At 36.3% G+C, this 20,862-nt stretch overlaps 2 protein-coding genes across 15 annotated transcripts in view; one reads left to right on the forward strand and one right to left on the reverse strand.

The window, feature by feature from the left end:
- The window catches only part of ZPBP (zona pellucida binding protein), a 149,812-nt gene that overhangs the window by 84,027 nt on the left and 44,923 nt on the right, over positions 1–20,862 (forward strand). For 9 of the 14 annotated variants that reach the window (XR_012433199.1, XR_012433200.1, XM_005549610.5 and 6 more), the window contains one exon: positions 19,963–20,140. The exons of the other annotated variants lie outside the window; for them this stretch is intronic. Coding sequence is in view for 7 of the 9 variants with exons in the window: in XM_005549610.5 (XP_005549667.1) it covers positions 19,963–20,140 (178 nt within the window). In the remaining 2 variants the exon portion in view is untranslated. The remainder of the gene's footprint in view (positions 1–19,962; positions 20,141–20,862) is intronic. 14 annotated transcript variants of the gene reach the window in all.
- VWC2 (von Willebrand factor C domain containing 2) overlaps positions 15,324–20,862 on the reverse strand; it is a 222,362-nt gene continuing 216,823 nt past the window's right edge. Inside the window, exon 6 of the transcript XR_010585667.2 lies at positions 15,324–17,161. The gene's annotated coding sequence lies outside the window, so the exon portion shown is untranslated. The remainder of the gene's footprint in view (positions 17,162–20,862) is intronic.

Genomic DNA, 20,862 nt, shown 5'->3' on the forward strand with positions numbered 1-20,862 from the left:
GGGAGCTTGCTGGGGTAAGTGGGGTGCAGAATGAGAGACAGGACTAGAGAACCATTGGGCAAATGCCTTAATCAGGGGACAGCAAGAAGGTGAACTTGTGGTAGGTTCATTGTTGGACCTAGCTACCTGGGTGAGGTGCTCACAGTCTGTTTGAGGGGATGTTGAAGTATCAGGAGAGTATTAAGTTTTAAGAATTTACAAAACATACTCAATTAGTATGTGCCTTTTTTTTTTTTTTTTTGAGACAGAGTCTTGCTGTCGCCCAGACTGGAGTGCAGTGGTTCTCGGCTCACTGCAACCTCTGCCTAGCAGGTTCAAGTGATGATCCTGCCTCAGCCTCCCAAGCAGCTGGGATTACAGACACATGCCACCCCACCTGGATAATTTTTTTGTATTTTTAGTAATGACGGGGTTTCACCATGTTGGCCAGGCTGGTCTCGAACTCCTGACCTCAAGTGCTCCACCTTGCTTGGCCCCTCAAAGTACTGAGATTACAGGCATGAGCCACTAGTGCCTGGCCCAGTATGTGTCTTCATTTACTCTTTTGCTTATTGCAAAATGAGCACTGTGCCCGGCCCAGTATGTGTCTTTATTTACTCTTTCGCTTATTGCAGTGGCTAAAACATCCAGTACTGTGCTTAATGAAAGTGGTGAGGGTGGACATCTTTTCCTTGTTCTCCAGCAATGGGGAAAGCATTCATCTTTTCACCATATTGTTTATAGATGCTTTTTAGAAATCATTTTGACCATGTATACGAGGACTTATTTCTGGTTTCTGTATTCTGTTCCATCAGTTTGTTTGACTGTCTTTATGCCAGTACCACACTGTTTTGATTACTGTAACTTTGTAATAAGTTTTGAAATCGTGGTGTGAGTCTTTCAACTTTTCTGTTCTTTTTCAAGATTGTGGGGCAAGTAAGGGTCTCATGAGATTTCATATGAATTTGAGTTTTTCTATTTCTGCAAAAAAAAAAAAAAAAATTGACATTGGGATTTTCATAGGGATTGTATTAAATCCATAAATAGATTTGGGTTGTATTAACATCTTAAATGTGTTAATTCATGAAAGTGTGACATATTTTCCTTTATTTGTATCATTTTAAGTATTTTTCAGCAACATTTTCTAATTTTCAGCGTACAAGTTTTTCATATCCTTGGTTAAATGTTTTAACTAAGTGTTTTATTTGTTTTTGATGCTATTGTAAGTGGAATTGTTTTCTTAATTTCCTGTTGATATAGTTTGTTTTTAATATATAGGAAAACAACTGATATTTGCATGTTGATTTACTGTCCTGCAAGTTTGCAGAAATCTTTTATTGCAGTGCTTTTGTGTTTTTTGGTGTGGAATCTTACAACTTTTCTGTATGTAAGATCATGTCATCTGTAAACAGAGATAGTTTTATTTTTTCCTATATAGTTTGGATTTATTTTATTTCATTTTCTTGCCTAATTGCTGTTCCTAGGAGTCCTGGTGCTGTTTTGAAAATAAGAGGCAAAATCAGTCATCTTCGTCCTATTTGTAATCTTAGTGGGAAAGCTTTTAGTCTTTCAATATTGAGTATGATGTTAGTGGTGGACTTTTGTTATATGGCCTTTATTATGTTGAAGTAGTTTTCTTTTATTCTGAATTTTTTTAGTGTTTATTATGAAAGTGCATTAATTTTTTTAAAATACCTTTTCTACATCAGTTGAAAAAATGTATGTTTTTTTCCTTCATTCTGTTGTGATATACTACATTGATTGATTTTTGTATGTTGAAACATCTTAACATTTCAGCAATAATCATTCTTGGTCATGGTGTATAATAATTATTTTAATGTGCTGTTGGATTCTGCTTTGTTGAGAATTTTCTATCTTAGTATTCCTCAGGGATATTCATTCATAGTTTTCTTTTCATGTAGTCTTTTTCTTGCCTTGGATTAGGGCAGCATTGGCCTCATAGAATGAGTCTAGAGGTTTCCGTCTTCTGCAATTTTTGAGAGTTTAGGAAGATTGGTTTTAATTCTTCTCTAAATGATCAGTGACTTTACTGCCAATAAAGCCATCTGGTTCAGGGCTTTTCTTTGTTGGAAAGTTTTTGGTTACTGATTCAATTTCCTTACTAGTTACAGGTCTACTCAGGCTTTCTGTTTCTTCATGATGCAGCCTTTGTAGGTTGTATGTTTCTAGGACTTTGTCCATTTCATCTAGGTTATCCAATTTGTTGACATACATTTTCTCTCAGTCCATTTGGAATGCTATAAAAATACCTTAGAAGGGGTAACTTACAAATAATAGAAATTGTATTTATCATAGTTCTGGAGACTAGAAATGCCAAGCTCAAGGCTTCAGTAGATTTAGTATCTTGTGAAGGCTCACTGTCTGTTTTATAGATGGTGCTTTCTCTTGGTTGGTTCTCACATAGCAGAAGGAAGAATAGCTCCCTTCTTCCTCTTTTATTAGGGCACTAATCCCATTCATGAGGGCCCTGCTCTCATGACTTAATCACCTCCCAAAGGCCCTACCTTGGCATTTAAGTTTCAACATACAAAGTTTTGCAGGACACATTCAGACCATAGTGCAATTGTTTATATTATTTTATTTTTTTACTTTCTATAAAATGGGTTGTACTTTCTTCATTTTCAGTTCTGATTTTAGTTTTCTTCTCCCTTTTTCTTAGGTAATTGAGCTAAATGTTTGTCAGTTTTGTTGATCTTTTCAAAGAAGCAATTCTTGTTTTGGTTAGTTTTCTGTCTTTTTCTATCCTCTATTTTGTTTATCTCTGCTCTAATCTTTTAAATTATTTTCCTTTTGCTATATGTAGGTGTAAATTGTTCTTTTTCTAAGTATTTAGGTTGTAAAGGTAGGTTATTGATTTGAAATGTTTATTCCTTGTGTAAGCATTTATAGTTATAAGTTTCCTTCTAAACATTGCTTTAACTGAATCCCATAAATTTCCCTTGTGCTTTCTTCTCTGACCCTTTCATGTTTAGGGATATCTTGTTTAATCAATATATGTGGATTTTCCAGTATTTAATTTAATAATATTAAATTAGAAATGGAAAATTGATTGGAAAAGATACTTTGTATTATTTCAACCTTTTATATTATAAATATTTGTTTTGTGGTTTTACATATGGTCTGCCCTGGAGAATGTTCCATGTGCACTGTAGGAAAAAACAGTATTTTGTCATACTGGGTGGAGTGTTCTGTGCATCTTTTAGGACCAGTTGGTCTATGGTGTTGTTCAGATTCTCTGTATGTACTGATCTTCTTTTCGGTTGTTCTGTCCATTGTTAAAAGTTGGGTATTTTTGTTGTGTATTTCTCTCTTCAATTCTGTCCGTGTTTGTTCCATATCTTTAGGTGTTCTAATGTTTGGTGTGTATATATTTATGATTATTATAGCTTGTTGTTGAATTGGCCCTTTCATCGTTATATAATGCTATGTCTCCTGTAACCATTTTTGACTTGTCTGTTTTTTTCTGATATTAGTATGCTCTTTTTTGGATACTATTTTCCAAGGAATATCTTTTTCCATCCTCTCACTTCAACCTATATGTATTTTTAAATCTAAAGTGAATTTCTTACATAAAGCATGTAGCAAGAACCTGATATTAATGTAGGCAAAACACATACACACACACACATACACACACATTGTTATGAAGTTTAACTGATTTATATTTAATGTAATTACTATTAGGGAAGAACTTACTATTGACATTTTGGGGGTTTTTTGTATGTCTTAGAGCTTTTTTACCCCTCTTTTCCTCCCTTACTGTCTTCCTTTTTGTGTAGTTGATCTCCCACAGTGCCATGCTTTGTTTCCCTTCTCATTTCCTTTTGTGTATATTGTATAGATATTGTATTTGTGATTGCCTGGGGCATTAGATAGAACATCTTAAAGTTATAACTATCCATTTTAAACTGATAACAACTTAATGTCAGTCACATGCAAAATCTATGCTCCTTTACAGCTCTGCACCCTCCCATTATATTTTGATGTCACAAATTACAATTTCATATTCTGTGTGCCAATTAATATACATTTATGCTTTTGGTTTTTAAATCTTTTAAGAGTTAAAAATTGACTTACAAACCAAAATTTCAACAATGCAGGGTTTTATATTTTTCTGCATATTTTTGTTTACAGAATTACTTTATATTTTTGTAAGACTTTGATTTATTCTTTAGAGACCTTTCATTCCAAGTAGACACACTCTGCTGGTGGTAATGAACTTCCTCAGTTGTTTATCTGAGAATACTCTGATTTCTCCTTCATTCTTTGAAGGACAGTTTTGTTATATATGTATAATTTACAGTTGACAGCATTTAAATTTTTTTTTTTAGCACTTGAAATATATCATCCTACTGTCTTCTGGCCTCCATGTTTTCACTAAGAAATCAGTCACTGATCTTACAGAGTTTCTCTTGTGTATGACAAGTCAGGTTTCTCTTGCCTTTTTTTTTTTTCAATGATTCAGTTGTTTTCTTTGACAGTTTAATGATAACTTCTGCTTATATCGTATTTTTAAATTATTCCTACTTAGCGTTCACTGAGCTGTATGTATTTGTGTGGCCATTTCTGCCTGTATAAATTCGGAAAATTGTGAGCCATTATTTGTTTAAATAAACTCTCTGCCCTTTTCTCTCTCTTCACCTTGGATTCCCATAATGCTTATGCTGATCAACTTGATATGGTATCTCACATATCGCTTAGGTTCTATTCATATTTCTTCATTTTTTCTTCTTTTTCCTCCACAGATGCTAATTTCAAATGACCTATTTTCAAGTTGACTGATTGTTTCTTCTGCCTCATTGGTTCTGCTGTTGAATCTCTGTAGCAATTAATTTTTCACTTCAGTTATTGTACTTGTAACCTCCAGAATTTCTGTTTGGTTTTATTATTTCTGTCTATTTGTAGATTGTGTTAGGGTTTTCCGGAGGGACAGAACCAATAGGATATATGTGTATATAATAGGGAGTTTATTTATTAGGGAAGATTGGCTCACAGAATTATAAGGCAAAATCCAATGGAAGGTCCTCTGCAAGCTGGGGAAAGACAGAAACCAGTAGTGGCTCAGTCCTAGTACGAAAGACTCAAAACCAGGGAGGCCAACAATGTAGCCCTCAGTCCGAGGCCAAAGGCCTGAGAGTTTCTGGAAGACTGCTGTTGCAGGTCCCAGTCCCTGAGTCCAAAGGCTGAAAAACCTGGAGTTCGACAGGAGGAAAGGAGGCAAGCATCTGGCATGGGAAGAAAAAGAGAGCTAGAGGACTCAGCAAGCAAACTTATCCCACTTTCTTCCACCTGCTTTGTTCTAGCTGTGGTGGCAGCTGAACAAAGTGTCCACTCACTTTGAGGATAGGTCTTCCTCTCCAGGTCGCCTGACTCATATGTCAGTCTCTGCTGGCAACACCCTCACAGACACACCCAGAAAAATGCTTCACCAGCCGTCTAGGCATCCCTCAATGCAGACATGCTCATGTTGTTATTATTATTCTAATTTTGTTCATAAACTGCTTTCCTGATTTTGTTCATCTATCCATGTTCTCTTTTATGTAATTAAGCATATTTAGGGAAATTTGTAAAAATTATTTATCAATTCAGTAAGAGATGTGTGTTTTTTAGGGCTGGTTTCTGAAGATTTATTTTTATCTTTGGAATGTGCAATTTTTTTTCCTGTTTCTTTATATACTTTGTAAGCATTTCTTGAAATTTGAGTGTTTAACAAATAGCCACTTTTCCTTGTCTCTGTGGACTGGCTTAGTGCAGGAGAAGTACTTCCCCAGTTACTCCATTATATGACGTCTGGGTCCCTTCAGACTTTTTCTGCAGTTCTAGCATACCACATCACCTGCCTTTGCTGTCAGTGGCCTCCAATCTGCTATCCAAACTATGCCACTGTTTCTATCAGCTCTCCAGGTCAGGTGAGACAGAAATTAGTCTCTCAAGTAGTTCCCCAGACCTAGAATGCTATAAGCACATTCTACACCTTTTCTTCTCTCCCTAGGTGGGAATGAAGAATTGGGCATCCTCACGTCAACTGCACTGTGCTGTGCCACTGGAGGTGAGACGTGGGATAGTCCGAGCTAGAGTGAGCAAAATGTAATGACGTTTTCTACTCTTCTAATTGCAGCTCTTTCTTGGTCGAGCATTAAAGTTAGGTTCTACAGCTTCTTAGCTGGTTTCTAGAGTTCTTACAAAGCCACTTTAATCCATGTATTATTGTTTATTCAGGGTTTCCATGGGGGGAAAAGGACATGAAACTTCCTGGTCTGCCATCTTATTGATGTTACTTCATGTGGAATTTTTATTTCATTTTCAAATCAAATTAGAATTCAGAAGAACCAATTCATAATAATTCTATATTAACAGTATATTTGTGTACTTCCTATACCATTCTCAGTGCTGGTATGTCTTTTAGGGTTTTTCCTCCAAAACAAGTAGGGAATTATTAGCAAATTGTGTCTGTAAAATAATTTGTGTTTTAGCTTGGGAATAACACATTGCATTTTTGCATGGATGAGAACATACAGTAACTTTTAACCTTAGTTTCAGATTTTTTGGTAACATATCAATTATTTTATCAATGAATGTTTTATCCCAAATATTATGATTTTTACCTTGCTGGGTGCTGGGAATTTTGATATTCTTATAAATGTTCCTGAGCTTTGTTCTAGAATACAAGTTATTTGGAAAACAGCTTGATTCATTCAAGTATTGCTTTTATGACTTCTAAAGTAGGATCTGAGCAGTATGTTTAGGCTAGATCTAATTATTCCTTACTTCTAAGACAAGACCTTTATGCTTTAGAAGTCCTGTGAATTTTCAGCTTTTCTATTCTGGGTGCTATTAAGAAGTAGCATTTCTGACCTGGTATGATTTTCAGATACTTTATCCTTCTGGGTAGTTCTTTTAAGGTCTTGGGAAGATTCTGTACATATGCTGATGAATACTCAGCTAAATACATGAGGATGAGCTGGGTGTGGTGGCTCATAACTGTAATCTTAGCACTTTGGGGAGGTTGAGGCAGGGGAGTCGCTTGAGCCCAGGAGTTCACGACTAGCCTGGGAAACGTAATGAGACCCTGTCTGATATGATTTGGCTGTGTTCCCACCCACATCTCACCTTGAATTGTAATAATCTCCACATGTCAAGGGCAGGGCCAGGTGGGGATAATTGGCTCATGGGGGCAGTATTTCCCATACTGTTCTCATGGTAGTGAATAAGTCTCATGAGATTTGATGGTTTTATAAGTGAGAGTTCTCCTGCACAAGCTCTCTTGCCTGCTGCCATGTAAGATGTAACTTTGCTCCTCATTTGCCTTCCATCATGATTGTGAGGACCCCCACCCATGTGGAACTGTGAGTCCATTAAACCTCTTTCCTTTATAAATTACCCAGTCTCAGGCATGTCATTATTAGCAGTGTGAGAACAGACTAATACACGCATGTCATTATTAGCAGTATGAGAACAGACTAATACACTGTCTCTACAAAAAATTAAAAATTAGCCACGTATGGTAGTGTGTGTGCCTGTAGTCCCAGCTATTTAGGAGGCTGCCTTGGTTGTGCCACTGCATTGCAGCCTGGGTGACAGAGCAAGACCTATCTAAAAAAATACATGCATACATTCATATAAAATAAGTATTAATACTTGAGGATAACCCTCACAGTTCTGAGGACTCACTCTATGCAGCTGTCTCTTTTTTTTTTTTACATTTTACTACTAACAATAGTCATGTTGGCATATTCCCAGATTCTAATTTCCATCTTTTCAAGTCAGGGGTCCTCCTGGGTTTCCCATCATTACCACAGCTAAAACTTGTTCAAGGTAGCAAGGTAAAGTATTCAGACACCTGACCTTATTTGTTTTGTGCTCTTAAGGAATGGATTATTCTCTTTCATTGCAAGATGCCCAGTGTCTGTCTTGCAAACTGTTGTTTCATATATTTTGTCTGTTTTTTGTTTATATCAAGTGGCAGTCCCTGTTACTAATTATTGGCCAGAGGCAGACGTTCTCAGTAATTTTATGTTCCTTGCATTACCAGATACAAAAAAGAAGAACAGGTTTTCTTTTTTCCCCCACCTATATGTGTAACAAATGAAAAACTGATGGGAGTGGAAAGAATAAGGAAAAGGTGTTCAATTATTTCTGCCTTAAATTGTTTAAAGTTTTTGTCTCCAAGCATTAAAAAGCCTCCAGGAGAAAATTTTAGGTTTCTATCATAGCAAATACTGTACAATTCATAAGGTGAGGTTCTTTGAAGTCTCTGATTTTATTATGGTAAAATTTTGTAGAACTTCCCCAGAAGTTTCAGTTCTTCACTTTTGCACAATAAGATGAAAGATTAGTTTATTAGTTTTTATTAGATTTATTGATAAGACATTTTATGTGTCAGAGAGTGAGAAATAAATCTGATTAAAATTTGGGGACCTTCTACCTCAGTGAAATTTCTAGGGGTTCAGTGGTATGAGGCCTCTTGAGATAACACAGGGCAAAGGGTATGTTGTTGCATCTGGGTCCTCCTTCAATCAAAAAAGGGGTACAATGCCTAGTAGGCGTATTTATATTTTAGAGGCAACATATTCCTCATTTGGGTGTGTTACTCTGGCACATTTACATAGTCACCTGATAGCTGCTAGGTCTGATGGGCCCAGAACAAGAGAAATGGATCTACAACAGATCTAGGCTGTTGTACAAGCTGCTGTGCCATGTAGTCTATATGATCCAGCAAATCCGATGGTGGTTGAAGTATCAGTGGCTGATAAGGATGCTGCTTGGAGCCCTTGACAGGCCTGAATATGTGAATCATATCACAGACCTTTAGGATTTTGGAGCAAGGCCCTGACATCTGCTGATAATTACTCTCCTTCAGAGACACAGCTTCTTCTACAGGGTCTTAGGAAATATTGAATGCTTGACCATCGTCCACCAGGTTACCATGTGACCTGAGCTACCCATCATGAACTGGGTGTTAGCTAGCCCACTAAGCTATAAAGTTGATCATGCACAACAACACTGTTATCAGATGGAGATGGTATTCACTTGATTGGGCCTGAGCAGACCTTGAAGCACAAGTAAATTAATGAAGAAGTGGCTCAAATACCCATGTTCCCCATTCTTGCTACACTGCTTCTCTCTCCCAGTCTTTACCTATGGCTTCATGGTGAGTTCTCTATGATCAATTGACAGAGGAAGAGCTCAGGCCTGGTTTACAGATGGTTCTCAACAATATGCAGGACCACCCAAAGGTGGACAGCTGTTGGACTACAGCCTCCTGCCTGGGACAACCCTGAAGGACAGTTGTGAAGGAAAATCTCAGTGGGGAAAACTTTGGGCAATGCATCAAAATTGTGCAATTGGAAGGAGTAATGGCCAGATGTGGTATTATATATTAATTCTTGGGCTGTCGCCAGTGGTTTGGCTGGATATTCAGAGACTTGGGAAGATAATAATTGGAAATTGGGTGACAAAGATACTTGGAGAAGAGGAATGTGGAAAGACCTCTTTGAATGGGCAGAAAGTGAAGATATGTGTGTCCCATGTGAATGTTCATGGGTGACCACAGCAAAGGAGAATTTTAATAAGGCAGGGGATGGGATGACCCCTTCTGTGGATACTAATCAGCCTCTCTCCTCAGCCACCACAGTCATGTCCCAATGTGCTCATGAGCTACATGGCCATGGTGGTGGGCATGAGATTATGCATGGGTTCAGCAATATGGATTCCCATTCACTAAGGCTGGTATGACTGTGGCCACCACTAAGTGCCCAGTCTGCCAACAACAGAAACCCACACTGAACCCTGTTACATGACACCATTCTTCATAGTGATCAGCCAGCTACTTGGTGACAGGTTGATTACATTAGGCCCCATTCATCAGTGAATGGGAAGATTTTTGTTCTAAGTATTTCTTACTTAATGTTGTTACAGATGTTTTTAAATTTTATTGTATAATTGCTTTTAATATAGAGAAAAACATTTATTGTTCATAGACTATAGTTGGTGACTGCTTTTCAATCCAGTTAACAATCGTTTCATTTTAATTGGAATGTTTAAATTAATTGCATTTAATTTCGTTATCCATATATTTGGATTTAAATCCACCATCTTTCCATTTCTTTCTATTTTTCCTATCTGTAGCCCTTTTCCTTTTATTTTGCCTTCTTTAGATTGTGTCTTTTAAAAATGACTCCTTTTCATAGCTCTACCTTGGTAGTTTATTATTTACATATCACAATTACTACTCTATGTGGATTGATTGTCAGCATTCTCTTCTGTATAATTTATCCTGGTTTTCTGTTTTTCAGATTTTCCTCTTTTAATTGATTAAACTTTTTTTTACCATATTTTTTCTGTTGTTTGATGTTGTACACTTTAAATATTTATTTTAGTGGTTTTGCTTCAAGTTTTAACATATATACTAGGCAGCAGTACTGAAAGTTAGTTTATTTTACACTGCTGAAAAATGCAAGGCCTTAAGAACCTTTAACTCTCCTGACTTGCTTTTATCTTTCATTGTTTTAGTTTCTAGTGTTTGAGTTCTATTCTTTTTATTTTTCTACTTATTATTGAGATTGTTTCAGAATATCAGTGTCTGTTTAGATTTACCCACAATTTTATTTATTTATTTGCTTTTCTTCTTATATTTTAGTCCTTCGTTCTCTTGTCATTTTTCTTCCAGAATTTACTGTGCCTCCCAGATCTGAGTATTCATTGGCTGTCAGCAGTTAAGAAAAATTTTCAGCCAGGATTGTTTTGAAAATTCCCTTTTCTACATTTGCTTTTGTGTTCAGCAGTACACTTGCAATAAATACATTTTATGTAAATTATATCTCAATGAAGTTATCTAAAATAATGAAATTTCTATTCACTATAATTTGGATTTTCTCATTGATTTCTCCATCTCTCTTTTGTAATATTCTTTTCTAGCTGTTTATGTTTTTCATGTTGAATATAATCTTCAGATACTCATTGTATTTCATTGTTGTGGCTACATTTAGGTCTAATCTGCTGCTAAAGCTGTCCATTTAATTTTTAATTTCACTCCATTCATTATGTGTATTCAAATAATTTATTTTTCAAATGTGTTTTCTCTCTTTTCATGATAAAAATTACCTTATGTTTTCATTCCATTTTAAGCTTATATATTTTAAAATATACTTTTAAAGTCATTCTGTATTTTACATAACTGATATTCAATTATATGAATTGCTTGATGATCTAATTTGGCTGTTGTGGCTTCAACTGTTTCTTCATTTCATTATTTACTTCATAATTCCGGTTGATAAAGTCATGCTTTTTAGACCTTTATCAGTAAGTAGATAGCTACTTTGGTCTAAGAATTCACACTGGAGTTTTTCTTCTCCAACTTCTTTACCCTCCCTGCCTCTACCACCCTCTAAGAATCCTTGTTTTCTCCCATTTGTAATCAGTTTTATTTTCTTTGTCCACTGTGAATTAGGGACGTAGCTATCATTAGGTTTGTAGTTTTCCCCTCAGTTTTAACTCTCATCTCCTTTTCCTTCTTTCTCTCCTTTCCTTCCTACATTTTTGCTTTTCTTTTTCCCTTTCCTTCTCTTTCTTCCCTTTCTTTCTCCCACCCTCTCCTATTGTAGAAATGCGACTATACAAAGTCTTTGTTTCAATTAGGTGATTTTTGACAGGAGGTTTTTTCAAGGTATGTAGTACACCACAAGGTTAAAAATAGACATATTTTTCCTATTTTTAAATTTCATTTCTACCTGCCCACTCTCTGTTTCATCTGCTTTTTTCAATGAGAAATATACTACTTAAAAAAACTTAATATACCAGTTTACATCTCTAATAATTTCAAAATATAAGTTACAATTTGTCTTTAATCTTTCTTTTGAAGAGCCTAATTTTCTAGTGCATGTTTCAGTTTCTGGAGAAAAAACATAGTGAAGAATGGATTGTTTTGCTTTTTGCTTCAGGATTGAAGTTGTCCCCACATTGCAAAGTGAAAATTTTCTGATCTGAAGTTTTAGGATTAATTGTTTATTAGGATTGAATTCCAACTTTCATAGAATTCAAATTGTTATATAACCCTTACTTTCTTCCTCATTCCTTTGCTTTTGCTCTCAAATTTAGCTCTATCTCATATATCTCTAATATGAGATCTCATATCAGTAATATGAGATCACATTATTCCTGTTCTGATGTTCCTAACGAAAGAAGGACAATTTTGAGTTTCTGATTAATCATTTTTATAGTTATCTGTAGAGACTTTGTTATAAAGTCTGTACACCCCTACCTCTTATTTGCATTCTGATCATCAAAATAATCCCTTTTTCTATAAAAATTCGCATTTCTTTCCAGTTCATTCAAGACACTTTGTGTTTCCATCTCCTTTCAAAAATTATTTTTCCAACCCCTTTTGATTATTATTGTCATTTATCCCAGAGATTCCCAAATATAGGTGTTAATCAGAGATACTCAAAGGACTCTATTTTTTAGGTATAATATCTGTAACACCTTGTAAATACTAGTTCTCTCCTAGTGGATATTTGAGCCTTAGTTAGACTATAATCTTGTATGGTATCTGTTGCCTATCCTAAAACACCCATAATGCTAGTTGCTGCCTTCTTGTTAGACTAATTAGTTAACTAATCTTGTTAGACTTCTTGTTAGGTTTGTTAGACCAATCTAGAACATATATTAAAGCTGTTCCAGTCATATTTATTCCCAATGAGTTTGGCATGGTCAGTAGGACAGATTGTAGTAATTAAAATAAGCTGTTCATTTTCATGCAAGAATGTACATATTTTACAGATTGCTCATTGTTGAAACGGTAAGTTTTTTTTGTTTCCTGAACCATTGACCAATTATTGTAAAATATAATCCCGCTCATATATACTTAATCCCTCTATAAAGCTTTTCTTTACAGGGGGCTTTTTTTCAAAGGAGTCCCAAGGTTTCAGTGTGCATTCCAAAGGGGTACAGACTGAAGATGAATGGCTACTCATCTAGAAAGAGGAAGAGCGACTCATCCCAGTTTCCCTTCTCTTCCTAGTGAATACCCAGAGTATATGAGGGAGAGAAAGTGAGGCATCCTTCTTTCTTTCATCTGTCCTTGTATCCCTGAGTCTGGTGACTGTGACAGGGTGCTGTCCATGGCTTTCACCCATGTTAACAGAGGGTGCCCAAAGGGGTGGGAATATCTGCTCTTACCCACATATGCCCTATCCCCTCTGCTGTCAGTAGCCTTTGAGTTTTCTAGGCCTCATTTATGCCATGGATACTAGCATGGCATTTATCCTTTAAATGGGAGACTTGGCTTAATCAACAGGAATTAGTCATGCTTACCCGCTCTGTGCCTTTTAACTTCCATTATTGTCTGCCTCTGGATCCCTTAGATCCAGTTCTCTTCCTAGGGCTTTGACCTGAAGCTTGGAATTGAATTTGGGACAAAAATGTGTTTTGGGGAGATGGCATGGACTCTTTAGCATAAGCTGAATGCTAAGGTGAAGCTGTAAAATTGAGTCCTCTTCCAACAAGGGAGAGAAAAGGATATCCTGTGACATGCCAAGAAAACTGGTGGCTATAGTTACGCTTGCTAAGATTTGGGTGATGGGTCTTGACTTTGGCTCCGTTAAGGAAAACTCCAGGTGATGAGCACCCTATTTATTCCTTTCACATGGCAGGATTTTCAGGATAATTACTCAGAACTAGAATATTGATTCAGATTTTTACATTACCCATACCCTTTTTTACCTTCTGGTCTGCAGTCAGAGATTGCTGGTTGTTTCACAGGAATAAACAGGGTTACTCTAAAATGTAGGCAAAAACTTAAAAGCAACTAATGAGTGTAGATTTTCATGACAAATGTATGATAAGTTCTGAAACAAAATTTCTGTCTCTCTGGTCCTCATTTTTGTTAAAAACAAATCATGATAGGACTAACTTGTTTGCAAAATAGACTTCAGTCTTATACTTGGCCTGATTATTTGCATAAAGTGCAAAGAGAATAATTATTTTTACATAGACCTTTTAGATCCGCTTTGATGGAACTCTGTTCCACAAGGAATCTCAGATAGGACTTTGTAAAGCCAAGCCCAGCCATGGGTTTGTACCCTCAAACCTGTGAGTTGGGCAAAATCCTCTCTTTTTGAGGTTCCTAGAGCATGGGGTTCTTGGGCCTGTTAGAAACTGACATTCTTTACTCACCGCAGATTAGGAACCCCATACAGGGACTGTGTACACAAGGGATGAGGCCATTTCCTCCCATGGGACCTTTATCAGCTCTGCAAGTTGAGCTTGATGCCTTAAATGGAAGCAAACCCTTCCAGTCAAAGCTTTGGTAAAACAACCAGTTTCTCCAATTGCGTTCCTGTTGCAAAAGAAAATGGATTCTTATTGCACTGATGCAAACAACTATATTGGCATAAGTTAAGAATACTCAGAACTAGTTTCCCAATTCTGAAGAAGCGATGCAGAGAGAGAGACACAAATATGCTCCAAATTTTGTTCATAGGAGTATAACTTACTCAATTATTAAAGGTCATAAATAGCTCAAAATAAGCTTCCTTGACTCTGAAAAACAAAACAAAGATCAGCAATGTTCCAATCAAAAGTCATTACTGAAAACCTTACTTCAGTTTTCTATTAGTTCAGTCCATTCAGTTAACTCTTGTTTTGCTTGATATTTGTGAACATTTCAGCTCTTCATGAGTCCTGTATGTTTTTCCTTTATTCCAATGTCACAATCTCCAAAGTTTTCAGAATCCTGCATTTGAGACCACCTGTCAGAGTTTTGTGACTGATTATAAACCATCCTTTGAAGAGGATTAAAATAAGACAACAATTATCTGTGAATAACAAAATGTCCATGGTAGTTACAGTTTGAAACATGATTAACAAAGAAATTTGGTTATCTCCGTGGTTCATAATAACTTAGCATAATGACCTTAATTGTGATTGATAGCATATACTCAGAATTTTAGAAATCCCATACAATTTTGGAACATATATTAACACTATTACATAAAATATAACCTAAATTAGAGATTAAGCATCATTTTGGCAATCCCATGTACCTAAGCATGTCAGATAATCCTGTTTATCACTCTTCTAGATGCTTCAGGGGCCCCCTGTAGCATCAAGCTAGGTGTCAGGAACGACAGTTTTTGAAACTGAAGTTTGATTTGGGAAGGCCTGTTAAGTATGTTAGAGGTTTAAAACACTTGATGATATGAAAGAATTCCAAATTTCCATATTATTTATTTTTCCAAAATGATGACTTAGGATTTTTTTTAAAAGCAAAAACCTCTTATAACCCTTTACAGATTTAGCTAAAGAGCAGATTAGTGCATTAAGAGTATTTTGTTGTGCTTTTATTTTAATGCTTAATTTACAGACAAACCATATAATACCCTGTTGAATTTAATGTATCCACACATGAAATTTCTTTTGCAAGATTAATTTTTACAGTTTTTCCACAACTTGTTTGAACTTTTAGGTTTATCTTATCAAATTCAAAACAATCCTAAATTAACCCTAGTCAAAAATTTACATTTTGACAACATCTGCATTTTACCAATAATCTTTAAGACTATTTTTATTTTTCAAAAATTAATGTCATGTGAACTAAAAGGTACCACAGCTTTTATTTTCCTTTTAAAAAATATTTGATCCAAGTGTTTATCATTCTTTAAAGTCAGTTAATTAGAGCTCTTTTTTATAGACATCACACATACACACACATGCACACTCACACACAAAACACATATATAACTACACAGAAAGGCAGCAGAAGAAGATTCAGTAACTATAAGACTTTTCGTTTGCCAGTCTCCTCATTGGATTATTGGCCTCTGGATGGAACTCTCTAAGGCTAGGAAAGGCTTAAAGCAAGGCTAGGAAAGCATGCAGTTTCCAGGGCCTATTAAACAGGTATAGCTGGAAGATAAAAACAGATTTTGAGAGGGATCTATCCACCTCTAATTCCTGGGGCTTCTTTAAGAAAACAGAGATCTCTCCCAAAATGGAATTTGTGGCACCTTTTCTGTTTTTCCCAAGGAGTCCCAGGCCATGAGAAATCATCTTAGGGTGTCTCATGCATGCATTAAGATTGGCAAGGCAAAATGGAGAAAAATAGTTTAGTCAGCTGAGAAAAAAATCTTTTTCCAGGAAAATAAAGTTCAGGAAGAGAAAAACATAAAGGCCTTTTAAATATACTCATAACTTGGATATCCATTTTGAATTAAGCTGAGTGCTCTTTAAAAAAAAATCCTTTTAAATCCCTTATTACTTGACTTTATCCATGCCAAACAGCCAATATTTGTAGCTTTGAAACTTTATCAAAGGTAATCTCCCAGGTGCTCAGAGAGGAAAATTCAAGGCGGTTGGTGGAGGGTAAGAGAATCAACAAATGTCAAAGGTCACACAGATAGCAAACCAGAAAGGACTCACTCCTCTAAGCCAAGATTTGAACCCAGGCTGCCATTGTAAAATGTTGGAGGCTAAAACAAAGCACTGCCACCTGCTTACAGTAAGATCATGCTTCCAAGGACATAAAACAAGATGAAGGCCTGCAGCAAAGTTTGCCACTGACCAGTTTACCAGACTGGCTTTAATAGAGGGCCTGTGGAGTCCTGGGCCCATTATCGCATCCTTAGGTACCCCTCTTTTTTACAGAACCGTAAAGACATGTAAAGCACTCCAGATTGGCTGTAACAAGACCAGCCTCACAAATCCTTTTTCATAAATAAAACTTTATGGAGAATATAAACAGTGATAGTTAGGGTCCTGGCCTAGTAAAATGTCTTCTGAAAGGAAAAAAGCCTTTCGCGTAAAAGTTAACTCGACTTGGTGGAGTAAAAAAAAAATAAGAAAATAAAAACAGCTTAATGTTCAGGGCTGTGTTAACTGGGGGAAGAACCTCTTATTCTTGTGCAAATGGTTTCCTCCAACAAAGAGGGAAACTTAATTGCTGTTTCTTCCCTGGGGCTGGAACAGAGCTGGACCTCTTGGCCAGGGGAGGGGAAGACCCTGTGGACACACACGTGGCAGGGAATGCTGGCCAGCCTGCCATGCAGGACCCTTTGGGCATGGGCCCCAGCCCCAGCTGGGAGGGAAGGGGGAACAGGTGATGCTGCTTGCCTTTTAGTCCCATGGGTGCCTGCGGCCATTGGGGTGGGGTGGTGCCATTACAGTCCTGAAAAAAAGAAGGAAAATGCCATAGAAAAGGCTAGGTTAGACCAAGGTTGACATTCCTGATCCCCAAGAGCAATGGTGGGTAGGGGATGCAGTTTCTTCTACTCTCAGAAGTCCAAGGACAAAAAGGCTCAGATACAAGAGGGGAAAAGATGCTTTGGTCTGCATTTTACTCACCTTTCCTCATGTCCCCACATGGGCCACCAAAATGATGCAAGATATTTTGCTCCTTAGTTCAGCTAAAATCCAGGTCCTTATCACACAACCAGGAAAAATTAGGCATATGGACACATTGAAAGTTTGAGGAGAGCGGAATTTATTAAAGAAAGCTCTCAGTGAAAAAAAAGGGGTTCTGCCAGCAGGCTTCCAACTCACAGATTGAATACCAGATCACCACACATATGAGCTGAAGAGGACCCTTCTCACTGCTTAAGGTGTGAATCCCCACTGGCTGCACCCCCTTTTCCCAGTGTGCAGGCAGGCCCCCAGTCTGTTGCCAGCATGCACAGACAAGACCCTGGGCAGGTTCCCACATCTGCACAAAAGCATCTGATGTAAACACTTGTGGGGCAGGTCGGGGATTCTCCAGGGATCCTCCCTTATCTGCCTCCTGCATCTATCACTATCAGGTCTAACTTCATTTAGGTTTTTTTTTTTTTTTTTCATGGGGTATTAGAAGCCTAATTAGGCTCTGTATGACCTAATCTGAGTGATTAGGAGTGTGTCTCCTGACAGTTTTAATTATAGTCTCAAATTTAAATGCAATTACTTTCATAACACATTTATACATATTTTGAATATCCTTTATCTGAAATGGTTGGAACCAGAAGTATTTTAGATTTCAGATATTTTCAGATTTTGAAATACAGTAAGTCTTCACTTAATTTCATCAATAGACTTCTGGAAACTGCAACTTTAAGCAAAATGACATATAACAAAACAACTTTACCACAGGCTCAATGATATAAATGAGAGTTAAATTCCTCTGGCATATTTCTGGTTGCAAAAATGTAACCACATTTCAAAATAAAGACCCAAAACACTTCTAATATTAAACATTGAAATAAATGTGAGAAACACATATATTTAAGAAAGAGTAATGAAAACAAAGTATGATAATTATTTACTTGTTCCAGTTCAGTGTCACTGGTGGCTGGAGCCTATTCAAGTAGCTCAGGGCTCAAGGTGGGAACCAACGCTGGACAGGATACTATTCCATCACAGGGTGCACTCACACACATCCACGCTTACTCCTTGGGGGACAATTTAGCCATGCCAATTAATGTAACATGCATCTTTGAGATGTGGGAGGAAACCAGAGTACCTGAAGAAAACTCATGCAGACATGGGGAGAACATGCAGACTCCATGTGCACAGTGGCCTAGCTGGGAAGCATTTTTTTCTCTTCAACATTTTAACAAAATGACATTGAAGGAAAGGATATTATTTGAGGACTTGCTGTATTTGCATATATATAATGAGATATCATGGGGATGGGACCCAAGTCTAAATAGAAAATTTATTTATGTTTCATATATACCTTATACTAGTGGTCCCCAATCCCCCGGCCTTGGACTAGTACCAGTCCATGGCCTGATAGGAAACAGGCCACACAGCCAAAGGAGAGTGGCAGCAAGCGAACATTACTGCCGGAGCTCCACTTCCTGTCAGATCAGTGACAGCATTAGATTCTCATTGGATCACAAACCCTATTGTGAACTCCACATGCAAGAGATCTAGGTTGCACGTTCCTTATGAGAATCTTAATGGCTGATGATCTAAAGTGAAACAGTTTCATCCCAAAAACATCCTGCCAGCCTGGTCTGTGAAAAAACTGTCTTCCGTAAAACCATTCCCTAGTACCAAAAAGGTTATGAACCACTGCCTTATACAGATAACCTGAAAATAATTTTATGCAGTATTTTAAGTTACTTTATGTATGAAACAGTTATTTTATCACCCTTTGTGGGTGTTTTTGCATGGGAGAATCTGGGCATTATAGAAATTGTAATGGAAGGAGTGTAACTTACAAGATATTGGAAGAACTCAGTAGACATGAGGTGCACCATTAGTGGTTATAGATCAGCCTGTGTGGTCCATTTATCCCTGCTCCTGACTAGATTGGAGGTGCAAATTAGTGTGGCAGAGTGGAGTAGAACTAACTAGCTTGTAGCAGTTTGAATTTATGCATACCTCATACATGAATGCATAGATTTTAGCAGTCAGAGAAGTCTAAGGCTCTTGTTAATTTTAGGAGGCAAGCCAGTATAATTATTACAAACATACAGATAATTACAGATCAGAATGGTGCTTTTTTTGACTTAATTTTTGAAACAGAGCTAGAAGTTGTAATGTGTTATATTTTTTCTTGTTTTTAAATTAAATTTTTCTTTGTGAAAAGAGTTGATGTTGTGCCTCAGGATAAGCTTCTTACAGATGCTTATAATATATTATTTTAAAGTACATTACATTTCTTATCATTCAATCAATTTCAAAGAGCTTTCTTGATTTTGCTCATATACTTATCCATATATTATTCAAAATACAAAGGGACCAAAAAGTTTGGTTATATCTTCAAATGATTTCTTTGCATTGTAATTGGAAGTACATTTAGAAATATTTGATGTGTATAGATGACATCTTTTCAGTTTTGTGTGTTTTATTTATATTCTACGAGTGCTAGAAAAAATAATGACTTTGAGACTTTGTTTTCTTCAAATTGTAAATCCACATGCATCCTTATTTGTTCTAAAATTACATTTTTTATGGCTAACAATTCATCAAATTATATTTATATTTTAGGCTAAAAATCTCATCGAGAGATTCTTTAATCAACAAGTAGAAATTCTTGGCAGACGTGCAGAACAATTACCTGAAATATACTATATTGAAGGTACTCTCCAAATGGTTTGGATTAATCGCTGCTTTCCAGGGTATGGAATGAATGTCCAGCAACATCCAAAATGTCCTGAGTGCTGTGGTATGTAATGAATTATGATTTCATGTTTTATATTGTTGAAAATTTACTTATTTTCATTAAGCCTAAGTGAATGCGTATCACTTATTTTTACCATCATTTAGGTATTTTTTCATAGTTTATTTAAAGTAGTGTATTTGAAAAGACTATGTGAATCTAAAGATGTGAAAGAAAAAACAGTCTGGCTTAATTTTGGCCTTGGTATTAATATTACAGCAAGGGAGTTTAGGATCACTAGGCAGTTATCTGGGAGGAAACACAAATAATAGTTATGAGTCACTTAGAGTTCCTGACTTAAAAAAAAGCCAATTAACATATCTTTTAGAATCTATTATTGATGAGTTTAGGTTTGTATAGTCTACAGTAGACATCTTTGTGACTCTTTCCTTCCTTTTGAAATAAGTATATGAATTGTTTTATTACCAATTGTTTTTTCTAACTTTTGGTCCTAGCACTACAGTATCTGAGCTGCTCTCTGATGTTTATTCTTTCTTTTTCATCTTTACTATAGAAGAGAGTTCTGAAGAGGCTGTTGATTTAGATTGAGCACATGAATTCAAAGTCTTTGCATTTCTATTATTGAGAGGTTAATGGGCCAATTAATTTTCAGTCTTAAAAGACTTTTAAAAATTTATACTAATGTCACTAAATTTATACCTGTCTTAGTCTCTTTCATATTGCTGTAAGAGAATACTTAAGCCTTGATAGTATATAAAGGAAAAAAG

The sequence above is a fragment of the Macaca fascicularis genome, chromosome 3 (genome assembly GCF_037993035.2).
Source record: "Macaca fascicularis isolate 582-1 chromosome 3, T2T-MFA8v1.1".
NCBI lineage: Eukaryota > Metazoa > Chordata > Mammalia > Primates > Cercopithecidae > Macaca > Macaca fascicularis.